Source organism: Panthera leo, chromosome B4 (assembly GCF_018350215.1).
Source record: "Panthera leo isolate Ple1 chromosome B4, P.leo_Ple1_pat1.1, whole genome shotgun sequence".
In the NCBI taxonomy this organism is placed as follows: Eukaryota; Metazoa; Chordata; class Mammalia; order Carnivora; family Felidae; genus Panthera; species Panthera leo.
Window position 1 is genome coordinate 71,577,481 of NC_056685.1, and position 23,781 is coordinate 71,601,261.

Sequence of the window (23,781 nt, forward strand, 5' to 3'; positions counted from 1 at the left end):
AACACACACATTTATCAGCTAATTTCGCTGTTTTGTATGGGGGAGGTTCATGGTGGCCCAAAACAATTAAAATAGTAGCATCAAACATCATTAATCACAGATCACCCTAACAAACATAATAATTGTGATAAAGCTTAGAATAGCATGAGAATTACCAAAATATGATACAATTTACCACAAAGTGATGAAATGCTGTTGGAACAATGGTGCCGATACACTTGCTTGACACAGGGTAGCTGCAAACCTTCAATTTGTAAAAACAAAACAAAACAAAACAAAACAAAACACCCTATCTGTGAAGTGCAATAAGGCAAAGCACAATAAAATGGGGTATGCCAGTATTTACCTTTCAAGAATGTAAACTTGAAGATCCATATCTCAAATAATATATTACAAATTTACTAATAATTCTAACAAAATCTTATAATCCCCCCCATTTTGCTCCTACTAAAATTAGCTGATTGATTTCTAATCTAATTGATTTTAGACACTTACTAAATCTTGCCTCTCATGCCATGTAGGGTACAAAATTATCTGTGTAACTGATTCAGTGCTCTTTGGTTTTTAATTAAGTTTTATGATTTATGGAAAGCATCCCCTTCCCGTCGTTCTTTGAATAAAAGCTTTGCCTCCTGCACTATGAAATTTACTCTTGATTCTTGCTTCTTCAGTACTGTTTATAGGCATCTATGTTTTAATTAATTTCTTTTGGTTATAAATGGTCAAAACTAACAAGATCATAACGAATAATAAGTTGTCATGTTTACAGAGTCCATTGTACTGATTGATTTTCAAGTAAAAAAAAATTGCAGTCAGCTGCTTTTTTTTTCCTTGAATGAAACATCAGTAAAAAGAATGATAAGTAGTAAAAATATACTCAGCTCTATGTAAAAAGGACAAAAGTAAGGTTAATTTTAAGACTAGAGTTGGGCCTTCTAAAATCTGAAGGAAAAAAACATGCTGGAGTGAGTGATTTATATTTTAAAAGTTGCTCAAAGCAAATGAAAACACACCTCATCTAAGAAGGACGAGAAAGAGTTACACATCTTAAAAGACTAAGAATATCAGAGAATTCCTTTAACTTGTTTTGTTCAGGCTTTCTATTAAACTAGAGGTCCAAGTTCATTCTTACTCAGCCTTATAATCATCTTCAGACATGAATATTGAGAAAATCAGCAACGAAAACCCTAACACTTGAGAGTATACTTTTCACACGTTTAATCAGCTGTTTGCTTGCCTCCCAGGTTCCACCAGTAAGAGTTTATTGGGCAGCCTTTCCCCTGTAAATTACAGCTGCTGGTATTTACGGCTCCAGAATTCATTCTTCTGAAGAGCAATTTCATCTAGGGTTGCCATACCAGACAAGATTAGTAGTTAGCAATCACTTAAAAGGTATTACTATTATTTTTGAACCCACCTGTTCTTTCCTTGTTATTTAGATAAGATGCTCCCCTGTGTATTAGACAGAGATATAAACTCCCAAGAGAAAAGAACCTCATTTTACTTTCTGCATCTCCATACACGTCACATTGTGTTGTGCGTGCACAGAAGCTTAATAAATGTTTAATTTGGATAATTTGGCACTTTTATTCCATAAAGTTTGCTGCCATTTCAGAGGCATTCAATCATCTGTATGGTGTGGTGAAGGCCAAATATCAGAACAGAAAGAGCACAGATTAATTCATCAGCCCTGGGCATGATTCCTTTTCTCCCACATCACTGGCTATGTGGCCCAGGGCCAATTATTTAATCTTTTTGAACCTCAGTTTCCTCATCAGGTAATAATGACTACTTTGGAGGGTTATTGTAGGGATTAGGAGGAAGGTCATAATGATAGCTATCATTTACTGAACCACTGCTGTAACTGTATATATTAACTCATGTAATCTCCTCAATAATGCAATAAAACAGGTATTATTATTCCATTTTAAAACAAAGAAACTGACACACATAAAAATTAAGTAACTTGCCCTAGTCCACACAGGTAGTCAGTGGCAGAGCCTGGAATTATACACAGACAGTCATTTTCTAAGCTCACTCTCAAACTCTTAACCATTAAGCTACACTGCCTCCTTATGATTACAAGAAGTGCCTTTAGACATGCAGTTAAAGTAGCTACTATTATGAAAAATTGAAATAGGAGTCCTAGGTTACCCCCATAAACAAGGCCATCAAGATTCAGTGGGGAAGCCCTTTGGGACATTCGTGCTTCTAGACTCTATTTGAACATGCAGGCTGGTCCATCCCATTTTCACACAGTTCTTGTGATCAGCTTATTTCTTATTTGAAGCTCAAACTCACCTCCTGGCAAATTTACTAGTTTTGTACACCAGAGCTACGCATAATAATCTAATCCAAAATCCACATATTAGTTTATCCCTTCATGCTGCCTTTTAGTTTTCTTATTTGTTTCATTTCTTTGTCAAACACCTCAGGTTTATTCAGCTATCCTCTTATATCCACTACAGCTTTCATCTCCCAGCTAATTTTTTCCTGATCACACTCCCATTTGCCAATAACCTCTAAAAATCTTCCGGCCAAAGTGGATACAACATTCCATTGTGGAATAAGTATACAGAATTCAGGGAGACTATTACTTATATTGTTTTGTACACTCTGTACTAACACAGGCTAAATATGCATTTTCTTTTACAGCTAGCACCTTATACTTTGGGTTCATACTTGGAATCAGCAGTCAAAGAAATCATGAAACTATTAAAGTTCTCTATTGTGTGCAATTGTTTTTTTAACCCAAAGGCAAGAGTGTACTTACATTTTATTAATATTTATTGCCTGCCTACTCAATGAAAAACGTGATGCTAAGCCCTATGAAAAATGAGAAATTGTAGGTTTCACCTCTACTTTCAAGGAACACATCCTCCAGTGGAAGGGAATGGAGGAAAAAGGAAGTGGAGTGGGGGAGGCCAACTAAAGAAGAAAAACAAGGGTATGGCAAAGGACGCAATGAACGTAGGCCCAAGATGTAAGAGATCAGAATTAAGAACCTCAAAATAAAACTGGTAGAAGCAGTGTGGCTTGATTTGAGCTGCAAGAGGGACAACTAAAAGAGATACTTTTACCTGTGTGTTATATGGCATAGTGCTCATTCATTCCCATTGTTCCTGAAATCTGAATAACTTTGAATCTTTGTTGTCTTTTGTCCTATTAACTACCCTTCCCAATTCATGTTATTTGCAAATTTGATTCATCTTCTTTGACTTGACTCTAAACCTATATTTGATTAACTCCATCCCTGTGCACCACATTTTCATTTAAACCAAAAAAAAATTACCTAGAATATATTTTATTCTCTCAAAAAACAGCGAGTTCTTAAGGAAGAGTCACCTATCAGTGGATAAAGCTGATTGTTATGGAAAAAAAAAAAGCTGATTGTTATGGGTTTATTGTACCTGTATCTCCATGGTTTCTTCCGGAAAGCTTATATGAAGAAAGAAATGGAAACTGACCATTGATAAGAGCCCTTTAGGAAGAAGTACAGACTCTTCTCAGAAACATCAGCAATTTAGTGAAGAGAAAGAAGTAGCCACGGGGCACCTGGGTGGCTCAGTCGGTTAAGTGTCTGACTTCAGCTCAGGTCATGATCTCCTGGTTCATGAGTTTGAGCCCCATGTCAGGCTCTGTGCTGACAGCTCAGAGCCTAGAGCCTGCTTCAAATTCTGTGTCTCCCTCTCTCTCTGTCCCTCCCCCACCTCTAAAAAATCTCTAAAAAATAAATAAAGATATTAAAAAAAAGTAGCCACATCCCCAGCTCCATTCCTAGTAAATTCCATAAAGTTGGTCCTCTTCCTATTGTTTCTTCCCATGTTCCACCCATTTTCACTGTGCCACCATGAATTTCCCCTCAATGTCTGCAGATTTATAAGTGACCAGAATTTTTTGCTCCAAAGAGCATCAACAAAATCATACTTATGTAACTTTCTTTCCAATTCCAGCAATACTGAGAACTGCATAACCTAAAAATCTTTCTACAAGCACATGGCTTAAAAATGTATCATATTAAATTCATAACTTACCTCATTTAAAAAAATGGAAATTCCTATATAGCCCATGAGGAAGCTGAATACCAGATTTGGATTTTATGACTCACACAGTGACAGCAGAGAGGACTTGGTCCTATATAAGGTCCAAGACTTCAGCACAAAGCAGGATCCTTAAAGGGCTCCTCTTCAGTTTGAGTGTAGGACACAAACACACACACAAATAAAACACCCTCTAGCACAAGAGACTATGGGGAGACACTCTATTTTTGCCTATACTTGGCTGGGGAGAAAAAATGTTTCTCTTACAGAGTTTTAAAATTCAAATTTACGTCACTAGTGTGGTATACCACTTGGCAAAGAAATCAATACAAATATCAGTTGTAATATTCCTGGCATACCTGCAAAATTTCTCTGGAGAGAAAAGACCTCAGGTTTCACAGGTAAATCTTCAATGAAGATAAGGTCAGACATCAAAAGTATAAAACACACTAGGAAATACTACATCATGGGCAAGAGTCAGCAAGCATAAGAATAGGCAGATTTAGAGCCCCTTCAACTGCAGATGGATAAAGATTACAATGTAACGTAAGCATGTTTAAAATGATTAAAGACTTAAAAGAAGGAATCAAAATCACAAGAAAAGAATAAGAACAAAGGGGAGAAGTACTAAAAATCTGAAAAAGAGAACTCTTAGAAATGAAAAGGGCAGGTATTGAACTAAAAAAAAACTCAATGGGTCAGCTAAACAAAGGATTAGACAAAGCTGAAGAGATAACTGATAGACTGGGGAATAGATATGAAGAAATCGCAAAGGGCACAGCACTGAGGGATAAAGAGATGGAAAATACCAAAGGAAGTAGAAGAAACTTACAAAGAAAAGCGCCGATATCTATCCAATAGGAAAACCAGGAGGAAAGAATAAAAAGAATGAGAGAGACATAATATTTGAGGAGATAAAGACTATATGTTTTCCAAAATGGATGAAAAAGATGACTCTTCCAATTCAATAATCTGAAGAATCCTTGAGCAAGATAAGTAAAAATAAATTCATCCCTAGGCTCAAAGCATTTAAACCACAAACCCCAAGGAAAAGGGGATCTTAAAAGCAAATAGAGCAAAAATTTTTTTCCAAATGAATTACAATCGAACTGACAGTAGACTTCTCAACAGAAACCTGAGGCTGGAAAAGCAATGGAATACTTCCTTCACAGTTCTTCTAGAGAGAACAATCTAGAAATCAACACCTAACTAACCTAAGAGTAAAAATGGCATAAAGCACATTTCAGACCAATACTGAGACTTTGCCACTAACAGATCTACCACAAGAGAATACTAACATAGGTCCTTCAGGAAGGAAGAAATAACATACAGAAGAAAGAAATAGAATGCAAGAAACAAAAATAATTTGAGTATCATTAAACGTTGCATCCTTGATATATTCTGAATGAAAGAAGACTAAGACCCAAATATCATGTCTTTATCACATTGTAATGTTTCTTCAGGATATCAAGTCTGTTCTCCTTATACCTGTAATCAATAAAAGTTCGTCAGCTTATCTAGGTAAAAAAATTAGAATTTTTAAATTTAGTTTACAGAACATTTCCACCATAGGGATGCCCAAAGGAAGAGAAAGATCTGGTCCTCAAGATATGCGTTCTTATTAGTAACCATAGAGTTACAAGTTAAAAGTCTGCTATTTGAATGACAGCAGGCTCCTCTAAGATGTTTTCTTATTTGAATCATTCTGTCTAGTGAGGATGTAATGATAATATGAATCCCAAGATATACTGTTAAAGTGGGGGGGAAGCAATGATTGGTAAAAGGGTACAAAGAAAATTTACTTTTCATTGTATGATCTTTGTCTTTTTAAATTTTATACCATATACATATGCTACTTGTTGAAAATATTAATGAAGTATGCAGTTATTTTTAGAATTATATCAAATAAAAATATAAAAATGATTTTGTCTCAAGTAAGAAAACATAAGGGGGGGGAATGGCTTTTAGGAATTCAAGGACATAATATAACATAATAAATATATTCATAAGACACCATTGAAAAAATCATTAATATTTTTAAAGCGAAAGTGAAGATCTTTTCCAAATTCCGAAATAATTCCACTAGTCTTTTTTCTTGGAGACCTGCCCTCTAACAGCTTGAAAGCTATTTTTTCCCCTTACATAAACTCCATGATGTGTCCTCATTTCCAATGTTAATTAAGTAGGCCTTACAATAAAAGAGTCTGAACTATTTCCCCATCAGAATTGTTATCTATTATATATGACTGATACATGGAAAGAGTAAGATTTTTTCCAATTAACCTGAAGGACTTGGAAAAATGACTTTGAGATTTAACACTGAGAACTTTTAACTACTTTTTGAATAGTACAAAGACTTATATTTCCATAAAACATGAATTTTTAAGATTTGCATTAGAACTAAAAGCAATTTTAAGTAAAAGTAAAGAATGCAAATTGCTACATTAAAGATTTTACAGCATTAAAATGTAGTAAAACTATACTTAAAATTGGTTTATAAGTGAATCAGGAAAACTAGAATCATTTTTTTCTTAACCCTTACTTTATATATCTCAGGGTATCTCCAGCTAACTCAAAGGAGTACAAAAGCTTCAAATATTTCTGTACATAAAATTTTACTCACAATGTACAATACAATCACATCAGGTATCATTCATTACTTATCACATTCCAGAATGATGCGGTATGCCTTACTTGCATTATTCAACTTAATTTCCAGAACAAACCCACAAGGCAGATATTATTATCATCCTTCATTTCATACATATGACAATAAAGGCATAGAAAAATGAAGTAACATATTAAAGGTCACACAGCTAGTCAACAGTAGAGCTAGGACTCATGCCGGTTGATGTCTCTCTAACTTCAATTTTTATATTCTTGACAACTATGTTAAATGTTTCCAAGAAGACCAGGGCTTGGGATAATATTAATCAACTAAAGAGTTATTTAAAAAAAATTAAGGATCACCTACATAAAAAGAAGGTATACCTTAAGTACTCAAGTTAAGTCATAAGCAGTGCATGGTCAAAAAGCCTACAGTGAGAGTTCTTTGGTTTCTTCTTCTTTTTCCTTTTTAAAATTTATGATAAGAAAAAGTCACATTGAGACCTAAATCCCTAATTTATCCAAAGTCCATGAAAACACATTCATCCATCAAATGCAATACAATCACTTTATCATTAGATACCGAGTTTAAAGACCAGAAGCATCTTAGCAAGTATGACTGGAGATTCTATCTTAGGGAAATTAACAGATCCCTCCATGGGTATGGATCCCACATTAGGCAAGACACCAAATGATTGGTTCTGTGTCTTGTCTCTTCCCTTGAGCAATTCAAATCTGAAAAAGTGATTTTTTTTTAACGTTTATTTATTTTTGAGACAGAGAGAGACACAGCGTGAACGGGGCAGGGGCAGAGAGAGAGGGAAACACAGAATCGGAAGCAGGCTCCAGGCTCTGAGCCATCAGCCCAGAGCCCGACGCGGGGCTCGAACTCGCGGACCGCGAGATCGTGACCTGAGCCGAAGTCGGACGCTTAACCGACTGAGCCACCCAGGCGCCCCTGAAAAAGTGATTTTAACAGACACTGTGAAGGATCAGAAGGTGAACTTCCTTCATCCCAGGTTTTCTTTATTACAATAAAGTTTATTTAATGATTTATATATGTAAAATTTGTATTTAGTTAGAGTGAAATAAATTCAAAAGAATATTAAAAAAGATCATCCTTACTAGTAAAGCAAAGGTAGCTAAAGTTTTTCTTTCCTTATTAACTGTATTATCTCCAAATTTTTACTAAAATTCTCCTCTTCTCCCACAAAAAAGATATACGTTTTGGTACTAGAATTTCACTCTGAGTCATTCTGGGGAAAAAAAGGTATGCTATATCAGAAATGTTTTGAATTTTCCCTTGTTTCTGAATTTTTTGTCTTTGCACGTAAAATGATATAAAATAATGTAAGCTTCTGAAAAATATGTCTTTAAAAGAAAGCTACATGATCATGAAACTAAATCAATATGTTCTGTTAATGGTGAAAAATGTGCTAATTTAACCATATCAGGAAATATAATACAATTTGACATTAATAATAAATGCTAACTGTACCTACTACTAGCAAAATAACTTTGTTAGTATAAATGAATTAAAGGATTTTTACTACCTACACTATAACAGTAATAATGTAGACTTTTAAAAATCAATCAGCCTCAATCAATATATAGTTACCTTTGAAGTAAAGCAACATTCATATAAGCCCCATGCTTAATTTTTATCACTTTGAAACTACAGATATTAAAAAGCTACACAAACAGGAATGCAACTTGAGTTTATATTCATTTAAATACTCACTAAAAATAATTAAAATCTCATCTCATGTTTTGATCTGTGGCTAAGAAACCCATTATTTTACACACCGAAAAAAAAAAGCCATTTATCACCAAACTGTCTGATCTCCTTTTCTTTGATATCACAGCATATCTTTTTTTAGCGTTGCCATTTGATACCAACTTTTTCCCAGTTATAAACGTTTTAATTTGATTTAAGTTGGCAGTTACTTATAGGAGACTCTCACATCTTTTAGAGTTATGCTTTAAATCATGACTGAAAGATTTATTTTCAGTACACTAAGACAGCTTTGCATATTAATCAGATCATCAGACACATGTTTGCTGAGGTTTAGTGATTGTGCAATAAATACAGTATGGCAATGAGAGAGCTGTTAAACCTCAGCACATAGGTTTCTAATACATTTTATTGAGTTATCCAAGAAATAATCACCCAGCTAAATCCAAGTTAAACACCTGATGGAATATTAGGATGTTTAATTAAAAATGAAGTTATGCTGTACATGTGGGTGATTTTACACAGTGGCTAAAAAAGAAGGCCATGAAAAATTAATTTTACTCAGAAGATATACATAACAGCCTCTTTGTGAAGTTGGTAAGTAGATTCAACCATTCCACTAAGATACACTGATGCAGAAATAGAATAAATAAATTAAGGGGAGGGGGTACAGGGGAGACCTCAATATAGTAACAAGGGTTGGTAAATGTCATGCATATTTAGACTGTCTTTCAAGAAACTAGTAAATCCTATTACTTCATGCTCAGCAATTCCATTGTGAGGGCTCAACAGAGGGCCACTGGGGCCAGGAAATCAGTCCCCTTTCTAAGCTATCAGGCAGTATCCAGCTCCAGCAGGCCAAAATTTAGGCCATTCCTACACTTACAAATCTTGACAGTCCTGATGCTTTCTCTACCTTGGGAGAGAAAACCTGCCACAGTCTTCACTGATAACAACAACAGGAATATTTGGCAGTTGAAGGGGTGGGCATAACAAAAAGCCCAGACCTCGTGAGAGATGATAGTAGGATAAATTCCTGGACATAGAGCATGGCATAAGAAGGATGGAAAGAAGAAGGAAGGAAGGAAGGAAGGAAGGAAGGAAGGAAGGAAGGAAGGAAGGAAGGAAGGGGAGAGGGAGGGAAGGAAGGAAGGAGCAGAGAAACACTGGACTAGGAGTCAGAAGACCTGAGTTCTAAATTGCAGATCAGTATCTATAATGAAACAACTTATATAAGTTCCTTCACCCTTCTGTGCCTTAGTGACCTCATCTGCCATCTCAGACTTTAGGACCAGATGACCCTGAAGACCTCTTTAAACCAATGTTCAATAAAGTCCAGCTAATATAGATGCAAGCACATCTTTTACCTCCTCATTTAATTGACCACTCATTTATGTCTTTATTTATTCACCAATATTCATGGAGCACCTTGAATAATAAGGTGCAGGCCTTATACTATGTTTTGAAGATTCAAAAGTGAACAAGATACATGCTTTACATCCACGAAAGTCAATGCTTGGGGCTGTAAATGAGGTGAGGAGACAGAGGGACAAGAGGGTGAAAGCTGGGTAGAAAAGCAGGAGACAAATCTTGAAGGGCCATATAGGTCATGTTAAGAAATGTGAGGTCAACGGAGGATGCTAATGTGTTTTTTTTTTTTTTTTTTTTTCCCACTATGGAGTGATACGATCAGATGTGTGCTCAGATATTCTGTGAAGAATGGACTGGAGAGAGATAAACCTCAGAGCCCTAAACTACTGTACTACCAGAGAGAATGGAAAAAAAAAAAAAAAAAAGGATCCTAGTAAAGAGAATCAAAAGGACTTGATTAGATGTGAAAGTGAAAAGGGATGGGGGGAGGAGGTGATTCTTGGTTTGTTGGCCAACAAAACTTGGTGGGTAAGGCCACTCACTGAAATAAAGACTAGAAGTGAAGAACCAGGTTTCGGGAATAGAAGAGATAAGGCAAGAGTCATGGAGATGATGGATTCAGTGTGGGGTCTCAAGATTAAAGGTCCCCAAAGAAACTCTGGAAGGTATTGGATATCTACATTTGTATCACCTTCTATAGAATCAAGTAGCAGTTAGTTCTCTTTATGAATCATGGAAGATTCTCTCCCTAGTGGTTCATAACTATTTAGAAATTATAGAACCCATTTGCAATCTTTAAAAGTTCTGAATTCTTTCTGCAGAAAAATGTACACATGCACATATATTCAGGGAATTCATGGACCCCCAAAGTCCATCCATAGACTTGCAGGTGTCCGGGAATTCCAAGTTGAGGATCCCTACCAGAGGTGGAAAGAAGGCAGTGATTAAAGAAGGAAGTCACTCAGAGTTCTTCCAGCTGAGTAGATGAGACAATGTCGAAAATGGTTTGATTGTTCAGAGTAAATAGTATAGCAATGTCAGACAGCACCTAAGACAAAAGACTGGCCTAATGGTCACAGACCATTTCATCTTCCTGGACATTCAGCTGAACTACATTTTCTCAACTCCTCAAGTCCATGTGATGAGTTCTTACCAATGGTATGTGAGAGGAACAGACATGTATGTTACTTCTGGTCTGAGGTTACAGTGGGTATGTATTCTCCATGCTTTCCCTCTTCTCTTTGGTGTTAGAGGCAGTGTGTTGGGCATAACTTCATCAAATGGCAACAACCAGGGCCCCTGGCTTAAGCAAGCTCAATCCCAATGCTCCTCAGCTCTCTCCAGTGTTGGGGAGAGCTGAGATGTGAGTGAGCAAACACTTTTTGTATTAATCACTGAAATTTTGGGACGTGTACAGAAGCTGATGTTAGCAACCTTTATTAATGAAGTAAATACCAATAATAACAATACTCATCATATGTAAAGTCTATAGGTAATAAAAATAATTTTATACTATCTGCTTTAGTTTTCTTTATTTTTTTAAAAATTTTTTAATGTTTATTTATTTTTGAGACAGAGAGAGACAGAGCATGAACAGGGGAGGGGCAGAGAGAGAGGGAGACACAGAATCTGAAACAGGCTCAGGCTCTGAGCTGTCAGCACAGAGCCCCACACGGGGCTCGAACTCACGGACCGTGAGATCATGACCTGAGCCGAAGTCGGACGCTTAACCGACTGAGCCACCCAGGTGCCCCTGCTTTAGTTTTCTTTATAGCAACTACTACCTGACAATATTTTACATATATATTTATTTTCCTGTTTATAGTCCCTCTAACTCAACTAGATCATAATCTCCATGCAGATAGGACCTGTGTTCACTGCTATATCCTGTTTCTAGATTCAGTGCTCAGCATATAAAAGATCCTAAATAAATGTTGAATAAATGGGTGAAAAGATTATTTCATGTGGTTCTCCTCCAAAGTTATTTTTTAAATGGCACAACTTCTATTTATAACTACATCAACAAAAATGGTGTAAGGTGTAAGGTGAGGGGTTAGGATATAACCTGGAGCAATAACTGGGACAGATGGTTTGAAACAAGTGTTATCCTGACAATTTCTCAGATAGGAGGCAGGAACATCTTGCTTCTCAAATAGTGAAATATGGTCTTGGGCCAAGAGGTGCTAGAAGGCAGAGATAAACCATGACCCATTGTCTTAGAGCACCAACTTAACTCAAGGGTAGTAGGTAAGTTAAATGTTTTCACGTGTTATGGAATAGAAATGAATGGATTTTTAGGAAAAAAACATAAGTTTTTGATGAAATTTTATTTACCCTTTTGGTGGGCCTTTTCAGGATGGCTCTGGATGAAGACATTCTCTTCTGTCATTAGAATTAATTCAGAAGAAATTTAAAAACCACATTGATATAGATAAAAAGCTTGGGTTTGCCAGTTAGAAAGACCTTTGTATTTTGTATTCAGCTGTTAACTCTATGGCCTTAGGAAAAAAGTTAATCACTCTGAACCCAATATATTTTTTTAAATGGGTGTAATACCTATCTTGTAAGAGACTTGTGAAGAGTAAGGTGATGTATAGATAGTATAAGACACTGAGAAGTAATGTAACTTGCCCAAGGTCACATAACAAGTAAATGGTAGGACTAGATTTTGAACCCATATCTGTTTTGTCCTTCTCTAAGCCCTTGGCTGTTATAGACAGCTACTTAGAGTAAGTCTGGGATTGTCTTCTTATAGACTGAAAGTTCAAAGATAATTAGAGAAAGCTAAATATTCTGTTGGGTTATATTTAACTCCCTAGTTTTAAATTTTACATTGCTCAGATCAATCTTATACCATTCCAGACTTTCACAATCTCACATGTAACCCTTTTTTTTTTCCTAGTGGAAGAATGATACGCAGAATTGGCATGGCCATTATTCATCTCAGATTTTCTGGGACAGCCTTTATTTCAAAATCATACACCATTTCAATGCCATGAAAAAGCCAGTATTTCTGATCACAACTGCACCAGAAGCAGTACCAAATACTGTATTCAGGAAATATGGTCACTGCAGGTGTTGATATACAGGAGGACCACAGTACCTGATGTGTTTGGGTGTACTGGTGGAGACTATGGGATAGAAATATTGTAGAATGACTGCACTAGAAGTGCCTGATTTTGATCTAGTAAATCCTATGATAGTTAATTACCAGAAATCTGCATATTTAACAAGTTAATAAGACTTATGGGTAAGTCACATGCTCACTAAGTTTAGGAACTTCTGATTTAGGAAATAATCCCCTTATGAAAGAGTCCTGCATATCAAAGATGGACACTATCCATTTTCTATTAGATACCTTTGTAACCAAATAGTCAGTCATTGAAGTTTGAAGAACATCACTGAGAGGTACTTATAGAAAGAAACAATCTAGTGACACAAGCCCTTCTGTGGGCATCCTTCTATGCACAGTGGTAGGACCTATTCAGGAAACTTTTCACTTCCCAAATGGTCCAGAACATTTTCTGTCTCACATTCTTATCTGTCAGTGTCTTTATTAAAACAGACTCTGCAGGTCGAATGGAAGGAGGAATTGCACCATATTTATTGTAATGAGATTTATGGTAAGTAATGTAAGATGGTAACCACCAGTCACCAGAGGTAGCAGCTTTCTCTTAGGGAGAATAATGGACATTCTGGGGTCATCTACTATTAGAACCCACTTACCCAAAGCAACAAAACTACTATTGATATGATTTTAGTTAAGAGCTAGTATTTTCACGGCATATTTTAATATATATATTAAATAACGTTTAATATATATATTAGTTTCTAGTATTAGTATCCAGCAGACTGAGTTCAAAATGAACTTGGATTAGGAATAATTAAAAAGTAGGAAACTTTAAGTACTTTTTAAATAAACAACAATGAATGAATATTGAATGATTCAGGTAAAAACTTTTTTTAAAAAATTCTCAAACGTGCATGGAGGAGGTAGCATGTCCTAGGAAGTGTGTTGGCCATGAACTTGAACAATGTGCTTTAATATAGTCATACAGATCCCAGAAAAAATGGGCTCCAAATGAGTAAAGTGAATTATGAAGTCATAAAATCCACACACCTTTCTATAAATGTTCAATATTCTTCTAGTTATAATAGCTGCAAAACCTCTATAGAATGACTTTGGGGAAACGCCCAGTGAATATGCAGCACTGAAACTTCCCACGTCCTACCTCCTAGGACTTCCTTATTAATAGTTCCAAGCTTTGAGAGACACTTGAAACTTGAAACATTATTTTCCTCATGGATTACTTTGTACATTGGCATAAAAACTCATTTTCTAGAAGATGGAATGATAGTCTTACCCGTTTCACAGCTGGGCCCGGTGAAGCCTTGCGGGCAGGCACACACATTAGCGGCGATACAAGCTCCTCCGTTCCTACAGCCGTCTTTGCAAAATGCTAGAAATAATTCAGATACATGACTTTCATACTTCAAAATTGAGTAGTTCAAGATACTTCAAGCCTAGCTTTTCTTCATTCCCTTGGAGATGTGGACATCAAATTATATATGGTATTATAACTTCAAATTCATATAATATCTTCCATGCAGGCAAGAAACTTCAACCCAATTTGTGAAACAGTACTCTTTTCAATGGTAAAGAAATATTTCACCTGTGAAACGACACACTAAACTTTCTTTTAACAAAAAGCAGTAATCTTACACAACAGGAAGCACATTAGAATTAGAGTTGCATCTCATTGTCAACCTGAAGAAAAAAAAAAAGGCAGCTATCCTAGAGTTTTCTTAAGGAGAAAACCACCATCTAGAGAATGAGATAATGAAATAGGAAATGACTGACTCCTATGAAACTCTGGCCAAAGTGCCAGAGTATTGGAGAAATGCCCCAGCTTTCACAAAATTTCTAAATCAGTCCAAGTGATAAACTGGCCAATGGTTAAGAATTTGCTGTAGTGGTCTTCAGGAAGAGCCTTAGTGTCCTCTACTGAGGACAGGTCAGGATCCAGGATCAGGGGCAAAGGCACTGCAAATCTTGCTGTGTTAGAGTAGGTTTGTGAGTGAGGGGAATTTGTCTGTGACTAGGAAAGGGAGCCAAAATCTGAGCTATTGCAAGTGAGACCTTTTGAGATGTGCCGCCTGATTCAAAGAAGGTGAGAAAAACAAGATGGGTGAGACTGAGTACCCTTAGATGCTTCCGTTTCCACCTCAGCTTATTCTTTGGCTCTGTGAATCTCAGGGGCCATTCCCTGGTCTGTAATGGATGAGTTAGACCAGCTTTTTCCAGGCATTGGGATAAAAGCTTTCTTGCAACTTTTCTGGCATGTGCTTCCTCTCATTACTTAGGATGTAATTTCTTTGAGTGGTAAAATGTAGCAATCCAAGATTCTGCTGCTGAGTTAAAGGAAGGGACACAAAGAGGCCATTTAGCTTCTTTGGTCATAAGTCCTAGTCTGTCTTCATCCAAGGCAAAAAGAATACCTAGTCATCAAGGATTCGCAAAGAGATTAAGAATGTAAACCTCATAAATAATAAAATGTACATCTCCTAGACCACATGTGTATCTTCTTTGGAGTAATGTTTAAGGACAGAGCACAGGACTCAATGATTCAGATCCTATGTCTACATTACTTATCTCTCAGCGTTTGACATTCCCAGTAGGGATACACACATGAACTGGAGAATCTGTATTCAGGCAGCCTGTTGTTAACTTCTAGTAAAACTGTATGGATCCATGAAAGTTCTCCTTCCTTCAAAGATAAGAATTACCTATCTGGATCTGCTCATGATTACAAGAGTTCCTTATGCTACAAACATTTGTCACATTAATTAGGAGTCAGAGTGAAATAGAAATAAGAGTGAGAAGTTGGTCTCCCAGATGAAATATTAACTTCTCCCCACCAAGCTCTCAGAATATCTGGGTGCTCTGAGGAAGTCCTAGGCATTCAGTTACACTATGCAATGGATGTTAAACTTCTGGCTTTTCTCAGGATTTGTCTAGTATCTCTGAGAAAATCTTTGTGGGATTTAGACCTCAAAGTGAGCAGGCCTTGTTCACATTGCTCTAAATGAAACATTCCCATAGACTTTTATAAACCAGAGTAATCCTCTGGCCCATCGATATCTGCATCCAATGTATTCTTGTAAACCAGGTCTTAAGATTCATGCTCATGGGACATGGTATTAACAACGATCCCTTGTTATTTCCTACCTCCCATATACACAGTGTCATAGAAAATTGATTTTAGCAAACTCCAGGACAATGGGCACGTGTGTTTGAGAAATGGGAAGTGTTGAAGCTTAAAATGTTTAAATTATACAAATCATAAATAAATCTACATGACATATACAGAGTATGGACTTTAGCCTATGGGAGTTAGCAGTTTCCAAAATAGAACCTCTATTGTGAAGGAGGAGGTAAGCTCATCTGATAAAAGAAAAGAGGGCACTGATGAAAGAATGTATCAGGGGACGGTGGTGAAGTACTGTGGGAACATCCACTGATGGAAATGAAAATCTGAGCTCAGCAGGACTTTTAAAAGAATTATTGACTGGCATTGACAAACCAGCTAAAATGGGAAACTATAACATGTGGAGACCCAATATTCCCAGTTAACTTACTACTCAACAGTTCAAAAGAGAGTAGAGGGGTACCTGGGTGGCTCAGTAGGTTGAGCATCGAGCTCATGGTTTCCACTCAGGTCTGACCTCACAATCTGTGGGATCGAGCCCCACGTTGGGATCTGCACTGCCAAGGAAGAGCCTGCTTAGGATTCTCTCCCCCTCTCTCTCTGTTCCCCTCCCACTCACACACTCTGTCTCTCTCTCCCAAAATAAAGAAATAAACTTAAAAAAAAAAGAGTAGAGAAGAAAAACTGTCAGATTGATCCCAAATAGAGGTATTTCCAAGTGGATTTTGCTAAAAGAACAAATAGGTTGACTGTATTGGCGAAAAAAAAAAAAAATAGCTGTCATGTTTGGATTCAAAAACAAGTATTTAAACATGGGAGGATACTGGTAAACTGAAAGAAAAGGGTCAGAGAAGCAGAAGATGAAAGGTCATGGAAGGAACAGAGTGGGCCAACTGGAAGCAGAAGGACTTGGGGTAAGACAATAAGAAGCTGAAGTCTGAGATTTCAAAGATGGAACAGTTCTGTCCAAAAGTGCCTGGGTGTGATTATGGGTGTGGTCTGCTAGACAGGAACAGAGATGGAAACCACTGAAATGGAGGTCAAGGAACATGAAGTCGACACTGTTTGAACAGTTTGGCTGCTTAAACACTGACCTAACCCAGGGGGAAGAGTATGAGCCAAAGTTCCCAATGGCTGTGGGAAGTACCCAGAAGGCAGATAACAGTGATGAGAAGGGGTGGAGGGAGGTGAAGATGGACTGCCTTATCCCTAATGTGAGAGAGGCTGACATTTAAACCTTTTACCTTTGCATGTGGTTCCATTCCCCGTATAGCCTGGCTTGCAAACACAGTTGTGTCCTCCAACGGTATTGAAGCATAAAGCATTTTCATCACAGTTGTGCTGATTTGTGATACACTCATCATGTTCTGAAATGAGGAATACAATTTTGTTACTCAAAGATAGATTTTTCAATGCGACTGTATTTTAAACTACCTGCATCTTGGTTACTGCATGGTATTTCTTTCAAACACAGACAGACCTATACAAAGCCTATGTTAAAGAAGAGCTCATATTTTGAAGTATTGCATACTCCTCTTGAAATACATACCTTGCATGCAAAAGGATTTGGACAAAAGACCCACCAAGGAGGAGGAAGGAATGGCAGAAGGGGAGAGGAAAGGGTGGATAATTCTCAGAAGTGTATCCCAGTATGCAGTCTCTGTGGTTAATATTTGGGGAGTTATTGTCCTGACATAAATATGCTACCTAATTCTTCTCTGTAACATGAAAAAGGTAATAGGAATGGATGTGAAATATATTGCTTCGTGAATCCTGGCCTGTAGGAAAATGGAGTTAAAGCTCTGGGAATTAGTTAGGATGCAGTTAACACCCACACCCACACGGCCAGGCATAAAGATACACATGCAAACTACTGGGGAATATCTGACCTCCTTGGGAATCTCTCTCCTCAAAGGAAGTATCGGAGTTCTGCTAAATAAGACAACTCGCCTTTATAATATGTGCAAATACACACTTTAAAAGATGCAATCAATATGATACTTCCTTTAACTGTGTACAACTTGACACTTTAGAAAACACTGAATCATCTGCTTCTCCCAGCACCCCTATGAGAGAGGCATAACCAATATCATTATTACCATTTTAAAAATGAGTCCATAGTGGCTCAGAGTGCTTATGTCGCCTGCCCAAGTTCACAGGAATTATTAGGTAACATCAGAATTCTAGCAGAGTGTTCAACAAAAATGTAAATGTAAGGAATAAATACAGTGAAAATGAGAAAGAAATCAGATCTAACATCAAAATCAAAATGAGTAGGAGATGAAATATAAGTGAGGAAATGCTTATGAACTAGTTCAGCAAAATGCCTACAGTGGCACTACTTATGACTTGGTCTCTCACAAAATTATTACTTAGGCCTAAAATTAAATATATATTTTAATATACTTCTATTAATGGAGCTATTAATTCACTATGATATATATCATCAAAGCAAAAAGAAATATTTGCTTTTTATTTTAGAACTCTTCGTATTCTGGACAATACATGTATTATTACAGACAATATATTATAATAGTAATGTATCTGTAAATGTGCTTTGGGCATATTCATTTGAGATTAGACTAAAATCACTTATTTCAACTACTAAAATAGAATGCCCTGTTTTTTTAAAATAAAGATTAACATTATGCCCTGTGTCATATATAAGTATAAAGTTATAATATTTTGAACTCTAGCCTGGTAATAAAATTCTTAGACATTATTCCCAATAATCTTTCAGAAGAAAGAGAGTTCTCAATCACTAAGGTTTTAGAATTGCATGAATAGATACCTTATCCTCCAAATCCCTGGTTGAATTTCTCCAAATTGTACAGAGTTCCACTGTTATTATCTAGTATCAGAAACTTTCATAGTTATTATAAATTCAAGCACATTGATGATAACCTAGAAAATAGCCAGATTACAGCTGGGTCTCCTGCTTGGGGCTGTCCTTGGACCACTATAAAATTTCAGAGGGACTGGAACGGGCAGTCCACCTACCTCTGGGGTCAGCTGCCCGAAGCAAAATAAATCTACACTCTGAAGTTTGCACCTGCTGCCCATTTTCTTCCCAGTGCAATTCAAAGTGCTGCAGTTAATCTATAAATCTCTATACGGACAGCCGTAGGCTCTTTAAAGACAGCTGCTGATTGATTTGATGCTGTTTTCATCTCTGCTTTGGTTGTTTTCTTAATTAGATGGAACTCACTGGGTAGAGGAAGGGCCTAACAAGATGCAGTTTAGCACCCAGTATGATGATTCCCATACACTTTAATTCATTACACAAGCCCGGATCTGGTTACCCTGTTGTCATTTACTCTCGAGACTGCTGAAATGAGTAAATGTGCTCCTAAGCAATTCAAGGGTAAAGACAGTTTTCATGTTTTTAAATACACACCTTTACACATATTCTTCCCTGTGCCTGAAGTGTCTGCCCCATGGATTCTCCTGGCAAACTCTTACCGCTTCTAAAGATCACACTAAAATGTTGTTTTATGCAAAAATACCCTTCTCTCCCCCTCCTGCAGAGTCAGGGCCTGCTGGCTGTTTTCCTTAGCACCATATACAAGGCTCTGTTATTATATTTTATCATAAATATCTACTTCTCCTTGATTCTCCATCTTCATGCCCCACCAGGAACAGTTAATTTTTGGACAACAATTCTGTATTTTTATTTGTATTTCATTTCAGCATTCAAAGAATGTTTCCTAAATAAGTAATTAAAAGAATTAAAAGAATAAATGATCAGAGAGGGCTGGGTGGCTCAGTCAATTAAGCATCTGACTCTTGATTTTGGTTCAGGCCATGACCTCATGGTTTGTGGGTTTGTCCCCACGTGAGGCTCTGCACTGAGAGCACAGAGCCTGCTTGGGATTCTCTCTCTCTCTCTCTCTCTCTCTCTCTCTCTGTCTGTCTTCTTCTCTCTTTCTCTCTGCCCCCTCTCTGCTCTCTCTCTCAAAATAAATAAACTTAAAAAAATAAAAAGAATAAATGACCAAAGGAAGAAAGCTAGGAAATACTTCCTCTGCCATTATAATTCAAGCCAATCCCAATTTGTTCAGTTGTAGACTAGATGCCAAATAGAAGCTATTGAAAAATCTAAACTTTATTTTTTATTTATTTATTTTTTTACTAATTTTACTACAATGGTGTTTTATTTTATCAGGGATATTTCAAATATTAAGGTAGCAAGACATATTTTGAAAACAAAATATTAATTCCTTTACACTATCACTTTAAAATTCTTTACACCACTTAAAATAAACTTGGTTATACTTATAACCATCAACTAAAAGTAAACTGTGACTTCAGGAAAAGCCTTTAAAAATGCCTATGTCTCACAGAAGAATTAAGTTTAATTTGATAGCCCTCCACAAAACAGAATGTGAATGAAGCAAGGAGCAAATATTCTATAAGGTCATCTTGATAAATAGTTAATTATTGCTGCTGTATATCCAGTTTTGGTCAAATGTCAACTTCTTACCCCTTCCCTGACTCACATATCCCTAAGGACTCCACCAGCAACCTCTCCATTTTTCATGCTCCCTCTAACATTTGTAACATACAATAAGTTAAATTAAATAAAATCAGGAGGGAAATATTAAGAAAAAATTTAAATCAATATTATGTCACAGTGTTTGAGAAGAGGCATAGCAGGATGTAGTAGTAAATGAATTCCAATTTTTCTCTCATGTATATTGAAAAGCAGACCTTTCAGATCTGATGTTCACAATATCCAGTTCCTAGGAATTAATGCTATTTGCACATCTTCAGTTAAACCTTTCATTGTTCGTGTGACATGACAGTATGACGGTCCAGGTAAAAGCTAGGATTGAAACCAAATACACTTCTCTCTAACTGTTCTTCATTAACAATATTAGCATATGGTTATTTTAATCAAAATTTATCACATTTCTATCTATACATTTAAAATTTAAATTAAATGGAAAAAAATAAACATGTAGAAAGGAAACACCACAACTCAAACAGTACTAAACAAAAGTAATGTGGTTGTCAATTATTACAGTACATTAAATATAGAATCAATAACTGTACAATGATAGTGGGGAAAAATTTGTCCTATGTGCCATAATTGCCATGCACCTTTTATGTACTATATAAAACTGATTTCATACCAGTGACAAGGGTCAATATATTAAAATTCCTCAATATAAAAAGTGATAATATGTACACTTAGATTTATCTAAATGCAAATGTCACACAGAAATAATACTTTAGTCTCACTGATCAACCCCTAACCTGAGTAGCTTAATGTCCCTAAAATCATTTTAAGACTCCACACCCAACAGGTCATCTGGTCATAGTCGGACTTAAATTGGGCTTGAAATTTGGTATTCATATTGAGCTGTTTCTAGAATGAATGTACTATCTAGGGACAAAATGGCCATGTTAAAATTCACATAGCTTTTCTTACAATGATATCAACGCAGACATACAATACACATAGCACATGTTCTCTTCAAGGATTTCACTATGATACAAAATGCAAATACTACAGAAAAACAGGAGCGAAAAGTAATTTAAATATATCTACAATTTGATTTAATACAATTTTTATTCAAGGTCTGTTGTATATTAAGACTTTTGCGGGATTAAAAATGTGATTATAAATGGTAGCTCCCTCAAAAGCTTATAGTTTAGTCGGGGAGATAACACAAAACCACAAGTGCCACATGAGGGCATAGTTAGAAATACTGAAGTAAAGAAGAAACCTGTTTACAGAGGGCTGCAGAGAACAAAGAGGGAAGAAGTCATTTCTAGCTGGGTCAGATAGGATTTCAAGAATGACTTCATGGAGAATGGAGCATTTGACATGGATATTTTTATGTATGTAGGGAAGGTGCAGATTCCAAATTGAAACAGTATTCATGTATTTTGCTCCTTTTGTTTTGGAATCTTGAGCCTCTTACAAATTTGAATCAACCTGAATGATGTGTAATAATCGTAGCTACAATTTAGTGCTTATGACATACCACACACTTTGTAATATACACTATCTCATTTAATCTTCATATTAATTAGGAAATATCATCATTATTTAAAAAAAGAAAATTAAACTAGGCTTGAAGAGGTTAAGTAGCTTTTCTGAGATCACACAGCTAGTAAGTGGTTGAGTTGTGAATCACAACATCTGACTCCTAAATCTAGGTTATTGACTGTCATGTGGTAGGGCTGCCTGACATATTTAATGTGTGTGTGTTGCCTAATGTGTTTTTTAATCCTAGTGTTCTTTGCAATTGTCTAGAGGTTTTGTTTTTTTTTAATTTATTAAATTGTTTTAATGTTCATTTTTAAGAGAGAGAGAGAGAGACAGACAGATTGAGAGCAGGGGAGGTGCAGAGACAGAGGGAGACACAGAATCTGAAGCAGACTCCAGGCTCTAAGCTGTCAGCACATAGCCTGACTTGGGTCTTGAACCCATGAACTGTGAGATCATGACCTGAGCTGAAGCCAGACACTTAACCGACTGCCACCTCGGTGCTCCCAGAGGTTTTGGGTTTTAATGTTTATACCATTTAATGTCTCCTTGTCATATGTGGAGTCCTCCATTGCTTCACAAGTAGGAAGTTATCTCTTTTTTTGTATTATCTAGTATTTTTAACACTTTAGGGCTAAGCACTGAGGCACTTTCTGTTCATACTAAAATCTACATTTTCTCAAGATTGAGAGAAGCTTTTAAAAGAAAAGGAAGATACCAATATGGCTAAGTGCAAATGTCTGTAAAACAAAGTGACCAGCTCACAGAACTTAGACTCAAGCACTCATTCCTCCAACTCAAAAATCTCTAGAAGCTCATCATTAACGCAGTTTGGCAAACAGACATCTCCAGTATCCAGGAGTCCTCTCCTCTGACACCTGGTCGGGGCCCTGTAACAAAGCCCACCACTTCTGGATAATTCTGCTTTACACCCCCCAACAATATACTAGATCCTCTGACTGACACCTTCATACTGTAGATTCTGCTCTTCTGGTAACAAATTATAATATACCTTCATGGCCGGCCCACTATTCTCACAGAGCCTTTCTTTTCCTCTGATGGATTTTTTTCAGTTACAAGAATTATATTGTTATGCTGGATCTTCTACTCTCCTGTCCAAATACAGAAATGTTGGGAAAACAGCAGCTATCATAACCTGTAGGTGTAAGTGCCACAAAGAAAGCTTCTTCGCTCTCCCTGACCCAAGTGTTTCCTGGAATATAAATTTACAATGAGTAAATTCTCTCCTAGACCGTGGCAGGATGAGGCTCTAAACAGTGACAACCTACCTTGGGTCTTAACTATTATCTGCTTATTAGAAACCTGAGAACAAGCTCGCTCAGGCTTAAGCCTGAATAAATCTTGGAGCAAGGAAGTCCAGAGCGTGTAAATTACTCTTGAGAAGCTGTTAAATAAAACCATCAAACTATTTGTTTAGAAGGATGACTTATCTCAAACATATAGAGTTGCTTAGTCATTTTCCTCTTATATTTCAGTAGACCAGATTGCTTGCCTTAGGACATCCATGAGCTTGCTAAAACGCATCCACGAACTTCACTCCTAAGTGTTCCTACCAAAGTAAGTTTGTAGTTACCTACACTGGCTAGTGAAGAGGAAGAGAACAAGATAGCCCGTGGGTCTATAATACTGAGACCTCTTATTTTACTCTAAAAAGAATAGCAACACAGTGAGTCCTCAGATAAAATATGCCATTTCTATTGAGCAAACTAAACAACTCTTTGGACTTGCCCCAGCTCCTTACTACATTCACACAATAATCATTCTATGGCAGATCTTGTCAAAATGAACACAAACTGAATC

The 23,781-nt window shown here is 36.6% G+C and overlaps 1 protein-coding gene across 2 annotated transcripts in view; it reads right to left on the reverse strand.

Annotated features, from left to right (window-relative positions):
- NELL2 (neural EGFL like 2) overlaps positions 1–23,781 on the reverse strand; it is a 392,940-nt gene that overhangs the window by 84,090 nt on the left and 285,069 nt on the right. For both annotated transcript variants that reach the window (XM_042946302.1, XM_042946301.1), the window contains exons 15-16: positions 17,207–17,329; positions 14,118–14,213 (exon numbers count right to left, since the gene is read on the reverse strand). In XM_042946302.1, the coding sequence (XP_042802236.1) occupies positions 14,118–14,213; positions 17,207–17,329 (219 nt within the window). The remainder of the gene's footprint in view (positions 1–14,117; positions 14,214–17,206; positions 17,330–23,781) is intronic.